Consider the following 14,664-nt stretch of genomic DNA (forward strand, 5'->3'; position numbering starts at 1 on the left):
TTTTGGTTTTAAAGAAAATACTTATATTGTCGTGCTGGATATTTGATTTTTTTATTGAGGTGAAATTCAGAAAACAAAATTAAGCATTTTATTTATTTATTTATATTAGTTTCAGGTGTAGAAAACAATGTAATAGACATTCACACCCCTCAAAGTGATAATCCTCCACCCCCAATCTACAGCCCCTCTGACACCGTATATAGCTGTTACAATTCCATTGATTCTATTCCCTATGCTCTACTCCATATCCTGTGATTATATACATACATATATATATATATGTATATATATTAAATTATAGTTGACATTCAATATTATTCAGCTTCTGGTGTACAATGCAGTGATCAGGCACCTACACAGTCCATGAAGTGGCCTCCCTAATAAGACAAGTGCCCATCTGACACCCTACAAAGTCTTTACATTATTGATTGTATTCCCCAAACTGTCTTTCATATCCCCGTGGCAATGCTGTGGCTACTAAATTGTGCTTTCTTATCCCCTCACCTTCTCCCTCCCATCTAATCCCCACCCGCCTCCCATCTAGCAGCCATCAGTTTTTCCTCTATGTCTCTGAGACTGTTTCTGTTTAGTTTGCTCACTTATTCTGTTCTTTGGATTCCACATATAAGTGAGATCATATGGTATTTGTCTTTCTCTTTTTTATTTCACTTAGCATAATGTTGTCTAAGTCCATCCATATCGTTGCAAATGGTAAGATTTCATTCTTTATGGCCCAGTAATACTCTATTGTATAAATGTACCACAGTTTCTTAGTCCAGCTGTGTACCGATGGGCATTTCGGTTGCTTCCACATCTTGGCTATTGTGAATAGTGCTGTAGTAAACATAGGGATGCATATATTTTTTCGAATTAGAGTTTTGGATTTCTCCGGATAGATACCTAGGAGTGGAATTGCTGGATCATAAGGTAGTTCCATTTTCAAATTTTTGAGATACCTCCATACTGTTTTCCATAGTGGCTGCACCAATCTGCAATCCCACCAACAGTGCACAACGGTTCCATTTTCTCCACATCCTCGCCAGCACTTGTTGTTTGTTGATTTATTGATGATAGCCATTCTGACAAGAGTGAGGTGGTATTTCATTGTGGTTTTTATCTGCATTTCTCTAATGATTAGTGAGGTTGAGCATTTTTTCATGTCTGTTGGCCATCTGTATGTCCTCTTTAGAGAAATATCTCCATGTCCTCTGCCCATTTTTTAAAAATTAAACATTTTAAAGTCAACAATTCAGTGGCTTTTAGCATATTCATAATGTTGTATAGCCACCACCTCTGTGTAGCCACCAGAACATTTTCATCACCCCAAAAAGAAACCTGTATTAATTAAGCAGTCATTCCACATTCTCCTTTCTAGATCCTGGCAACCACCAATCTGCTTTCTGTCTTTGTGGATTTACCTATTGTGGATATTTCATATGGTGCAATCATAGACTATGTTAATTTTCATGTCTGACTTCTTTCACTTAGTGTAATGTGTTCATGGTTGTGTGTTGTGTCGTGCTTAGCCAGGTTGTTTACAGCTCTGCCTTAGCCTTCATTTCCTGCTTCCACTGAGTATAGAAATCACCAGAGGGAAAGCTTAGGGTCTTCTTGGGTCTTTTCTGAGCAGGGGTCCTGCGCTGTGCATGTACGTGGCTTTATAAATTCCGCAGTATATACTGGTGCTTTTAAATGACCTACTTTTACTTTCAAACTTTTGGCTCTGCCTCAACTGTGAGTTCGTCTACCTTACAGTGCTTTTGAGAAATGCCCACTGTTTCCTCCCTGAGTGAGTTCCAAATTAGGTGAAACAGAGATGAGCACATTGCATTGGTTCTTCAGGTAGGCCCCAGACAGGTTCGAACAGACAAACTCAGCCAGGAACCAGGGTCCCGCATTGGGACGGCTGGCTGCCCATTTTTAAGACCACCACCAAACTGGGGAGGGTGGTGAAGCAAGGACAAATAAATATGGCACAGAGCCTTCCTACCATTTTTTTTCCTTATAATTAGGATATTTTATTTTTTAATTTTTTTTCCAGTTACAGTTGACATTCAGTATTATTTTATATTATTTTCAGGTGTACAAGGTAATGGCTAGACATTTATATAATTTATGCAGTGATCTTCCCCGATTACTCTAGTACCCACCTGGCACTATACATAGTTGTTGCAACATTAGCTTTCCTACCATTTTTAAGTTGCCTTTTTCTTGTTTCAGTGTTCACTCTGTTGCTATAAGCCTTTGACTGTTTTTCAGAGTTTGTGTTTTGTTTTCGATGTTGAAAGTTTTCACTTGATTTTCTTTTCTTTTCTTTTCTTTTTTTTTTTTTTTTGATGTTGCTGTGGTGGGATGGACCCTTGCAGCTGCCTACTCTGCCATCTTCACTCAGTGGGATTTTCCTCTATTATGTACATTTTTTTTTCCATTGGTAAACTGATCCAAATGTAACTTAAATGATGTCTTCTAGCCCATCTCCCATCCCTCCCCAGAGACAATCACTTTCTTGAACTGGTTTTACATAATGCATGCTTTTGTACTTTCACTAAGTGTGTGTATATACCTGCAAATAACAGCCTTGGTCTCTATACTTTAATTTTGTTTCTGTTGGTTTGACTTTGTTTCTTTCACATAATGATTAGTGAAAATGGTCTGTTTGGTAATGCTTGGCTTAGGTACATTTGTCTTCACACTGAGTTGTATTTACACATGAGTTGTAAAGAGACTTCTGAAAAGGTACATGAGGACATATGGTTTTAAAGAAATAGGTGTCCAAATTTTTACCTTTTATAAGTTGTCTCTTCAAAAACTGATGTGTGTGAGAAGGCAGGGACATCATGTGCTGTTGGTTCTCCCTTATCATCTTCTCTTTCACAGAGAAGTCACCCCACTTCCACTTCACAGAAGAAAGACATACTGCCCACACATTCAGAATTTTATGTTTTATTGCTCCAGACTGTAATTGCCTCTGGAGATTCAAATAAAGGAACAGATGGCGTTGAAATCAGGTGAGCGACAGCACTTACAACATCTGGACCAAGAAGAAATGTCCACTCAAAGCGAATTTACTTTTCAGCCCGCAGGTCCTGGCTCCAGGAACAAAACACATCAAGTGAAGAGGCGGAGATTTCAGGACTTGAATGTCGTCATTTGTGGGGATACCACTGACTGGAGACTAAGATTTCTAACCCGAAATTTAGGACAGTTCAGGAAGAGACAAGAAACGATATCCTCATTACTAACCATTTCTCAATAACAGAAGAAAATGATTCAGGATCAGGTGACTTTTGGTTTGTTTTATTCTTTCTTTCATTCTGTGATTGATTTCTGTACCATTAGAAAACATGATTGAATTAAACGGAGAAGTTTAAATTGGTAAAGTAGGATTTGTGCAGAAATACGTTTAGACTCTAACTTCATCATCAAAGCAAAGTAGGATCAGAATTATGTTTTTCCTGGGACCTGCCCTAAATGACTAATATTGGATCAACGTTGACAGGAGCATCCTATGGGTTATATTAGCTGTCACCTTCTGTGTAATGTCTCTGACAGCCATCACAACCAGAGAGTCATGATGATGACAGGCTATGCACTGACTCTCATGAGAAAGCAGACCAGTTTCTTAGAGAATGTCACTATATATTTCCTGACACTTAGGTGGTAGTACATTTTTTTATGGTTCTACAGATGGTAGACTGTACTTAACTGTCCTTAACTTCAGCTTTCTCATAAATGCAAAAGTAGGGCTCCTCAGAGACCCCTTTGTGAATAGACCATGAGAACTCAGTGGGCACAGTTCTTCATGGGACACAGCAGGGTGACCCATGGACCCATCCTTGTGGCGGTCAGGGTTAATCTAGGAAAGAAACCTAGATAACCTAAGAAAGTGGAAGGATTGCATGACGTTCAAAGGTTCTGGGTAAACAGGTGTTTGAGATCGTGTTTGGCAGTAGGGAGTTGAAAGTACTGTTGTCTACTAAGTTGTTGGGGTCCCAAAGGATTTGCTTCAGAATGTCCCCCTTTCTAAGATAATACACTCTCTTTCCCTGTGTTCAAAGCCACCTCTTTTTGCCTCTTTTATTACCTTTACAAAAATTAGTCATACAAATGTATATGGATACATTTTTAAAACTCCAGTGACTGCAAAGTATTAATACATATAGTGAAAAAGTAAGGTTCCTCTTAATGCTTCTTCCCTAAGGGGTAGTGCAGCTTAACAAATGAGCAGTAGTGTGTATTTCCTGTTACATACATGTATTTCCTGTACATGTATGTCTGTATAGATATTTACAGATGCATCTGTCTCAGCCCTTAGATTGTTGGATAGTACCTTTCCATCACTGTATTTATTCTTTCGTAAACTGGATTGGTAAATGTTAGACCTCACTCTAGCCTCTACATTTATTATTCTGTCTTTATGTATTCTATTACTATGTCCTTTTGCTGCATTTTGAGTGATTTTTTTTATTTCTGAGGTCTCCTTTCCAGTTCATTATGTCTTCAATGTATTTGATATGCTGTGAACCTACCTGGTAACGTAAATATAAATTACATATATATGTACAGTCATGCACCGCTTAATGACAGGGATACGTTCTGAGAACTGTGTCATTAGGTGACGTCATCGTGTGAACACCTCAGAGTACACTTACACAAACCTTGATGGTCCTGTCCACTGCACATCTAGGCTGTGTGGTATACCAGTGTCGTATACATGGTCCATCGTTGACCGAAATGTTGTTTTGCAGCATGTGACTATATGTATGTGCTGTTTGGAGGCTATTTATTTTTTCAGTCTCCTTAATGATCTTTAATCGTCTCTTGTTCTTTGGAAATGTTTTGGAAAGATATTTTTATTCCTTCTAATGTATAAAATATACTTCCTTAATATTACGTAATATCTTTATCTGAATTTTCTGCATGGTTGATTCTGATAACGGTAATCAAGATTTATGGTGAATGTAGGAATATGGTTTATTAATCCTGAAATAATAGAATATATTTAATGCCTTGCAAATATGTGCCTACTTCAACAATTATATATATGTTTGATATATATAATTTGATATATATGTAGCAAGTTCTTCAAATATATATTTTGCAAGTGTTTCTGACTATTTATTACATCAACTTCTCATTCGTTGAATGATGGTTGACTGCATGATTACAGAATATATTGCTAGAGGTTGACTGTGGATATGGATAGATTTTGGTTCTATAACAATGTAGTTTTAAAAAAATCAACACTTCAGTGGATAGATGTAGCCTATGTGGTAAAAATGAACAGAACAGCTTCCTTCCTTCACGTTCCTTCTCTTTCAGTAACTAGAGAAACAGATTAAACAGGAGTGTGTTATGACAGGAATCAGTGACACTGGAGGACGTGGCTGTGGACTTCACGTGGGAGGAGTGGCAGCTCCTGGCCCCTGAGCAGAAGGACCTGCACCGGGACGTGATGTTGGAGAACTACAGCAACCTGGTGTCAGTGGGTGAGGACGGCTCCCCTGTGTCACTCAGAGGGTCCCGAGTCAGTGGCCTTTCCCGTCTCAGCTTCAGAAAGCTTTGACGTGTCTGTGATGCTCTGAAGTGGTAGATGAATCTCAGTTCCTTCTCTGGTCCCAGAATAGAGGCTATAATGTGCTCTTCCTCATTGAAAAGCCTTTACTGTGCTATCCTACAAATTGCATAGTTTCTAAACTAGAACATTCTTCTACATTGGCAGACCACAGCCAAATTCAAAGTGCCTGCCTCTTCTGTCACTTCCCATGAACAGGGTATCAAGTCAGCAAGCCAGATGCTCTCTCCAGATTGGAACGAGGGGAACCATGGGCCATAGAAGGTGAAGCCTACAGTCAAATCTGTTCAGGTGAGTGAGAGAGAATGAGCAAGGAGGGCGGCTGAGAAAGTCATATTCTAGTCGTTCAGAGGTGTCACAGCTGTGAGAGTGTCTGAGGACACGTGAACAGAGTGCCCACCAATCTCCTACAAAAGAGCACTTTTTCTTTTAGGTGTTTAGGGGAACACATCTCTTCTTGAATTTGATCCTTTTCATTTCATCTAGGTCTTGATTTTTTTTTCCCCTCTAGGTTTCTTCTTAGAGTTCTCAAATCTTAACATCCTTCTTTTCCCAGCACTGTATCACTACCTGTCCTGTCTACTTTTCTTGCTTTGAAATTCACCTTCCATGCCTCTCTCCAAGGAAAGACATTTGATTGTAGCACTCTCTTCTGACTACTAAACCTTCTTGCCCCTTTGGATAATGTTGATTTCCCTTCCTAACATCCACCCCCATCTTTGGCAGTTAGGATTTCAATGTATAAATTTGGGGGGATAGAAACGTTCATTCTATAGTCCCTTCTATTATTGATATATATCCTGGCTATGTTGGAAAAATCTCAGTCCTCTGTGTTTCTCCTCTACACTCACACCACTGCCACACTCTCAACACTTCTGAAACCAGATATCTGAGAGTTTTCCTCCACAACAAGTAATTCTCTGTGGCACCTGCTGTGTGTCCTACAATTTAACTCTCAATTCTGACACTAGCTGCCTATAGATAGTGTCAGATCCCACAGGCTAAGGGCTCAGTCTTGCAAGATAATCCCTGCCTCTCCTTCATATGCCAGTCACAGTTCCAGTTTGTCACGTGTGCTTCTGATCAACCAGCTATAAAGCAGAGGTTCCCAAGACTCCCTCATTAGGTTCGACTGATTTGCTAGAACGGCTCACAGAAGTCAGAAACATTTTACTTACTAAATCACCAGTTTATTATAAAAGCATACAACTCAGGAACAGCTACATGGAAGAGATGCATAGTGTCAGGTGTGGGGAAAGGGCACAGAGCTTCCACACCCTCTCTGAATGTTACTCTCCCCAACCTCCATGTGTTCACCAGCTTGGAAGCTCTCCAAACACCATACTTTTGGGATTTCTGTGGAGGCTTCCTCATGTAGTTCATGATCGATCCATGAACTCCATTTCCAGCCCCCTCCCCTCTCCTGAGAACGGGGGTTGGGCTGAAAGTTCCAAGCATCTAATGATAGCTTGGCATTTTTGGTGACTAGGAGCTGACCCAGAATCGCCTTATTAGGACAAATGACACTCCTGTCACCTAGGAAATTCTAAGGGATTTGCGAACTCTGTCAGGGACCAGGGTTAAGGACAAAATATTAGAACAAAAAATGTTTCTAGTGTTCTACCACTTAGGAAATTATGAGTTTTAGGAGCTCTGTGCCAGGAATCCAGGGGCAGATGAATTGTGTTTTTTCCTAGATGCTTCTCTCCCTCCTCAGGGCCCTTATTTAAAATCTTTGCTATTCCTGTTGATTTCTTAAAATTTCTCATTCTCTGTTCCCAGCCCAAGCCACATCATTAAACTTCATGTCTGCTTTGCTTCAATTTTCTTGTATAATTGTTAACTCTGATCATTATTTTAGTTTATTTTAAATGATATTGCTGGATTCATTCCCTTAAAAGCTTTCCTCCTTTTTCTTATGGTAATCTGATGACATGAAGTCCCAATTAATCATATTGCCAGTCATATAAGATGGAAATTTCTCTTCTGTCAGTGACCTCCATGATATAGTATCATCTTGCTTATGCAAAACTTGCTTTCCTTTTCCTAAACTCAGGGTCAACTATGTTTAAAGATGTCTCCCCAATATTTTTCCCCCCTTCTTCTGCCTCCCCCACCCCCACTCCTGTTCTAGCCATTGTTTCTCAGTCTAGTTGTGTAGGACACAGCTCCCTGGCCCATGCTGGTATTATGAGCCTTGTGCTTCCCCCACCTGAGGAGGTCAGTCGCTGGTCATCAGTTGCCTGCTCAAAGTAGCTCACAGTTGCTCATCGCTGCTCACAATGGCTGCTGGCCACTCAGGCTGGCCACCGGCCGCTCCTGGCAGCACAGGGTAGCCCACAGAAGCACACAGCAGCCCATGCTGGCTGCCGGCCACTCACACTGGCCACTGGCCACTTCTGGAAGCACACGGCAGCCCATGGCAGCACAACAGCAGCCCACGGCAGCTCACGCTGAGCTCCAGCTGCTCACGGCAGCCCAGCTCCAGGGAGAGCTGTTCATAACCTTAGCTGTAGAGGGCGCAGCTCACTGGCCCACGTGGGAATCAAACCGGTGATCTTGGTGTTAGGAGCACGACGCTCCAACCACCTGAGCCACCGGGCCGGCCCCCTCCCCCAATATTTTCCATGCATGAGAATGTTTCCTTGGTCCATTGCTTTAAATATCATTTGATTGCCTTAAATGTTTTTTTTTTTTTTGGATAGCCTCTTACACACTGGTGCTGACAGCCATGAACACCACCAACAGCAAAATTCTTCTTGGAGATTATATTCTAAAAGGAGGAGACACAAAATTCATCAAAATATATATAAATATGATGTCTAGCAGTGAAAAGTGCTGTGAAGATCAGTGAAATGGCAAAATGGAATAATATGTGAGGGACCTGGGAACTGACTGCTCTTCTCAGCAAGGAATCTAGCTTAGGTTCTCTAATCTTAGCTCATTTAGGAAGGGGAAGGCCTCTTTCGTAAGATGCCTTTAAGCAGCTATATGAGAGATGTGATAAGGTCCCTTAGATGAATTGTGTTCCATAGTAGACAAAATAGCAAGTTCAAGGGCCCGAGGCAGGAGCATGTTTGAAGAACCTCAAGGAAGTCTGTGTGAATACAGTGGAGTGAGCAAGGGGACAGTGGATGGAGATAATAGATAAGCACAATGTGGTAGTAGCTAGATTTTGGAGTAGACAGGTCCTTTGGACCTTTCAAGTGCATTTCAGGGACTTGATATTTTAAAATGAGATGAGAAAACAGGTAGTTTTCATGAGAGAAGTGATGCAATATAATTTACATTTAAAATGATCCCAGTGACTACTTTGTAGAAAGTGGACAGTAGCAGGCAGAAGTCGAAGCCTAAAATCCAATTGGGAGCCTATTTGCTATAGTATAAGACTATAAGAATGCCTATCTTCAACCTGGGTAGAGAGGTTGAGGGATGGTCAGCTTTGGGATATATTGATAAGGGAGGGAAGAATTGATTTCCTATTGAAGTAGATGAAGGGTGTGAGAAAAATATAAATGAAGGATGATGGTAGGGTTTCTGGCATGAATCCTAGGAGCCTTGGAGTTGCCATTTGTGAGATGAAGATGATGTGTGGAGAAGGAGATGTGGGTTGAGAAATCAGGAGATTTATTTTGCACATCGTAATTTAGTTGTGCTTGTTCACATCCAAATGGCGCACTGTGCTGCATTTGGATATGCTCGAGGAATTCAGGGAATGTTGAGGACTAGGGAAAGATCTCCTATGATGTGAGTACAGGTTAAGAAGAGCCTTGGTCAACTACATAGCAATCAAAGAATATTTGTTAAATGCCTGGTTTCTTAATACAGGTACCAAGGCCTCTTCTTATGAGAGTGTGTTTTGTTAGATTTGGGGTAATGGCTTGGGTTACTCTATGTATAATACTGTAAGTAGGCCCACGTGAGGCTGGTTGGTGAACCACAATCCCAGTATGTGCTAGAAAAAAGTGAATTGGGTGAGAAATAAAGCAATACATCCTAGGAGTAAGATTGCGGTAACAAATAGAGGAGAAATCTTCATGTAACATATAGAAGAACTTTAGCTTTTGAATGAGGCATCTTTTGCTACAATTCAGGGCTCTGTGAAGTTAATTGTCAAAATGAGCAGTAAAGATGGGGAATATGTTAGAAATTTAAGGGAAACAGAGCTTACAATGACATAGAATGGGGAAATGATAGCATGGCACACAGGAGGCATATCTAGGATTCAAATAAAGATGGTGAAAGACAAAAAATGAAGGTATGAAGTTGGAAATATGCAGAGCCATGTGGGGACTGTCAGGATTGACCTGAAACTGGCCACATGAAGGCCAGTTTTAGAAGGTATTTGTAGGGGAACTAGTGGAGTGTGACCATGGATAAGTGAGGTAATTGTTGGTAATATAACTTTGATTTCCAGTCTAGCTCTTGTGGACTTTGTTAGTAATTGAGGTAGAATGGTGGGGTTGGAAGTTGGATTTGTATTATCCTTGGATGTGTAGTCTTACTTTTTAACTGGGTGGCAGCAGTGTAACAATAGTAAAATACATCCAGTAGTTCTAGAAAACATTCTTTATCCTAGAAAAGAAAAATGGAAGGCAAAACTGCCAAGAGTCCTGGCCCAGGATCGGAAGTGTAATCCTTTAGGACCCCTTAAATGATGAAACCAAAATGTCCGTGTAGAATTTTGAAAGAAGGTGCTGTTACTGGCTAGGTGTGGGTTTGGGGGGATCATTACATTGAAATGGGAATATTTTAAATATTACCCATGCAAAGTGTGACTGGAAAAGGTGACGGTTCTCTAGTGTGATCATGTGATATAAGAAATACATGTTTGGTCTTTGGCCCCCATTCCTGGCACAGAGCTCCTAAAACCCTTGCTGTTTCCTCAGTGTAATAAGGCTTATTTCCCTTGTCAGTAGAGACAGTGTTTGGTGCTCCTCAGTGGGCTTTTAAAAATCCAAACTCTTAATGTTATAATAACTATAAATTTGGTCCCATGCCTTCATTTTCTTTCAGTCTACACATTTTTCCAAACATGATCTCATCCAGTCCTCGGTCCTTATGTACTGTTCATATACTAATGATTTCCACATTGTTATCTTCACTTAAGCCCTTTTTCAAGATTTCTATACCTAGTCAATATCTCCATGTCTGTATTGGATTTCTAAAACCCATTTGAAGGTTGATATGCTTTGAAATACACACTTGATTTCCCCCATGTCATTAAAAGGCACTACCCACCTATCCAGTAGGCCAAGTCAAATAATTAAGAATAATATCTGATTCCTCATGTTTATTAATCCCCCAGTGTTGAAACCTTGAGTGAGCCTTGTCTTTTTCTCTCTCCAGGTGATATCCTGATTTCTTCCACCTTGTTCTCCATTGCTTCTTTAAATTGCTTTTCACAATTTGTACCTGCCTTCTTTATCATTGCTTTCTTGTTCAGTTTTCCCTAACTAGAATGTATGCTTGGTGAAAATAAGGAATGTTTCTATATCCTCATCTCCTGCACAGTGCTTGGTACATGGTCATAATTTAATAAGGATTTGTGGATGTGTCCCACATAATTTTGAAACAAATATCTCTCTGTCTTCTGTGATTGAGTGCTAATAGTAACTTGATTTAATTTTACTATCTTAGCATGCTTTATAAGGTCACATTTAGAAAGCAACCAAATCTATATCTACTCATTTTGAATGAATGAATCTGTTTATATACTGACTATTTTTACTGTTTATTTTCTTTGTTTATGTTATTGCATTTTAACCTTGTGCAAGTGATAACTAACATATTTACTTGGAATTTCTTTAAATGAGGTCATAGTGTTGTTAATAAAGATCCAGCCTTCACAGAGCTGTTTGTGAAATAGTTTTGTTCTATACCAAGCTCATGGAAAGATTCATTATTCTCTTCTTTCCTAGAAATCAAGAAAGATATTGGTCATCTACAGGGGCACTTGCAAAATCGAAGATGTCTAAAGAGAATGGAACAATGCCATGAACATAAAGCATTTGGAAACATTGTTTATCGGGGTAAAAATTTTCCTTTAAGGCGAAATCATGATATATTTGACATACATAGGAAAGCACTGAAATCAAATATAAATTTTGTCAATGGGAATGGAAGCTATGAAGTAAAGAACCCTGTTGAGGTTAATGAAGATGTGAAATCCTTCCTCCAGACAAAGTATGAGCGATTTCATACTGAAATTAAAATTCCTGAATGTGGAAATTCACAATTCATTAAGCATCAAAGAACTGAAAAGATAGATAAACCTCATGTATGCAGTGAATGTGGGAAAGCCTTCATCAAGAAGTCTCGCCTCGTTGATCATCAGAGAGTTCATACAGGAGAGAAACCTCATGGATGCAGTGTATGTGGGAAAGCCTTCTCCAGGAAGTCCAGGCTCACCGAACATCAGAAAACTCATATAGGAGAGAAACGGTATGAGTGCACTGAATGTAACAAAGCCTTCCCCAAGAAATCACGACTACTGACTCATCAGAAAAGTCATACAGGAGAGAAACCCTATGTATGTGATGACTGTGGGAAAGCTTTTATCAAGAAGTCTCGGCTCATTAATCATCAGAGAGTTCATACAGGAGAGAAACCTCATGGATGCAGTCTGTGTGACAAAGCCTTCTCCAGAAAGTCCAGGCTCATTGAACATCAGAGAACTCATACAGGAGAAAAACCTTATGAATGCACAGAGTGTGACAAAACATTCCGCTGGAAATCACAGCTCAATGCCCATCAGAAAACTCATACAGGAGAGAAGTCGTATATATGCAGTGACTGTGGGAAAGGCTTCATTCAAAAGGGCAATCTCATTGTACATCAGCGAACACATACGGGAGAGAAACCCTATATATGCAATGAATGTGGAAAAGGCTTCATCCAGAAGGGCAATCTCCTTATACATCAGCGAACTCACACTGGAGAGAAACCTTATGTATGCACAGAGTGTGGGAAAGGCTTCAGCCAGAAAACTTGCCTCATATCACATCAGAGATTTCACACTGGAAAGACTCCCTTTGTGTGTACTGAATGTGGAAAATCCTGTTCACACAAATCAGGTCTTATTAACCATCAAAGAATTCACACAGGAGAGAAACCCTATACATGCAGTGACTGTGGGAAAGCCTTTAGAGATAAGTCATGCCTCAATAGACATCGGAGAACTCATACAGGAGAGAGACCCTATGGGTGCTCTGATTGTGGGAAAGCCTTCTCCCACTTGTCATGCCTTGTGTATCATAAAGGAATGCTGCATGCAAGAGAGAAACGTGTAGGTTCAGTCAAGCTGGAAAATCCTTTCTCTAAGAATCACAGTTCATCACATTCAAGTGATACCATACAGGAGAAAAACCCTGTTGGTATGGTGACTGTGCAGATGCCTTCTGTGGTGGCTCAGACTTCATTACGTCTCAGTGGGTTCCTAGCAGATGGGAACATGACCACTGTGGGGCGTCCAGGTACCAGAGGTACACCATCAGCAGATAATAGAATTGGCACAGAAAAACCTTATGAATTCAGTGACTGTAGTAGTGCCTTCAGTGACCAATTACATCATATTTTATGTCACAAAAAACAGACAGATATAAACTGTGATACAGTCAAGGTGGAAAACCCTTGAATAAAATCTAGCTCATTATACAGCTAACAAGCATATACTGAGACAAGTTTGCATACAGAGCATGAGAGCCTTTTGTGGAAAGATAGGCCCTATCAGTGCTTCAAAGGTCGCATAGCAGTGAGCTCATAGTTGGTAGAAATATAATGATCTTGGAAAGTCCTTTTTCAGAAATAGGACTTCAGTAGGCGGCAGAGTTCACACAAGAGAGAAAGTGTTGGACCTTTGATGGCAGTGAATATGGCAGGATTGTCAGGGGTGCATTCTGCCTCATCAGTTGGCAGAGGAAATCCTAGAAATAAAACTCTGGAGACACTAACTGTGGAATATCTTCAGCAAAATATCAGAAAATGCATGAAGCAAATAAGCCCTGTAAACATGAAGATTTTAGGGATTTCTGTCACAATTCTAACATAATTATAAATCAGATAACATAGTATACATTTTAGGTTACTATATTTTGAATCAAACTCCTAGTTCATGTATCAGTGACAATTTAAAGGAGGTTGTCTGTGTTACACATCACTGGTTGTAACACAATTTACCTCCCCCTTTTGGGGGAGCATGAGCTTTTTTTTTCCCCATGTAGGAACATTACATGGTTAGCTTGTCCATTTCTTCTGTTGTCAATTTACTCAGTTTGTATTTCGGAAGTCCTTCAAAAGCAAACAGTACATTTACTTCATATAAGAGCATGCTTGGATGTGCTAACTTTATAAATATCATCCAGAGAAACAAAATTCAAAACTCATGAATATCCTATCAGCCAATCTCTTGCCCTAGAATATAGTTCCCATTCTGTGCACATACCACTCAGGAAAACTTTAACAACTGTTTCCTTTACCTGGTTCTGTTCTAGGACCTATAAGTGATGAGGGTGATGAACTAAACAAAAAGTTCTTGCTACCTTTGAGCTAGCAATTTTTTAAAAAGTAGATTTCATGCATGTAGAAGTTTTATCCTGCAAATGCAGTCAAAGGATGTATACACCTATGTTAGTTGAAAGGGACATACAGTATAAGGAACAAAATATCCTGATGATTTCTTGTTCAACGGGCACATTATTATTTGGAGGAGGAGTGGGAAAGAGTCCACTTAATTTTAAGTACATACAATAGAGTATGGGTGCTTTCTAAAAATGTTCATCTTTCTACTTAGATTATAAATTCTTTGATATGGTTTATAGATAACTTTATGTTTTCCAGTACATAGCAAAATAGAAATGAATAATGTGTGGATTTGAAAGATGAATGAAGGTGAATGAATGACCTAATAGATTAATCAATCAAAATTATTTTTGTCAAAAAAAAATTATTTTTGTCACTGAAGGAATCGAGAGCTACTGGAAAGAAATTCTAAGGATTACCATTTTAAAGAGCATTTTTTAAAAAAATCCGGAATAGAGGCTCCTGTCAGAATATGAATGGGCAGATCAGAGAATGAATAGGATCTGGAG

The 14,664-nt window shown here is 39.6% G+C and overlaps 1 protein-coding gene across 1 annotated transcript in view; it reads left to right on the forward strand.

Moving 5' to 3' along the window:
* The window catches only part of LOC117034456 (zinc finger protein 615-like), a 38,351-nt gene that overhangs the window by 2,500 nt on the left and 21,187 nt on the right, over positions 1 to 14,664 (forward strand). Inside the window, 3 exon segments of the mRNA XM_033127361.1 lie at positions 5,363 to 5,489; positions 5,774 to 5,866; positions 11,497 to 12,824. Of these exon segments, the coding sequence (XP_032983252.1) occupies positions 5,363 to 5,489; positions 5,774 to 5,866; positions 11,497 to 12,824 (1,548 nt within the window).

Source organism: Rhinolophus ferrumequinum, chromosome 15 (genome assembly GCF_004115265.2).
Source record: "Rhinolophus ferrumequinum isolate MPI-CBG mRhiFer1 chromosome 15, mRhiFer1_v1.p, whole genome shotgun sequence".
Taxonomy (NCBI): domain Eukaryota; kingdom Metazoa; phylum Chordata; class Mammalia; order Chiroptera; family Rhinolophidae; genus Rhinolophus; species Rhinolophus ferrumequinum.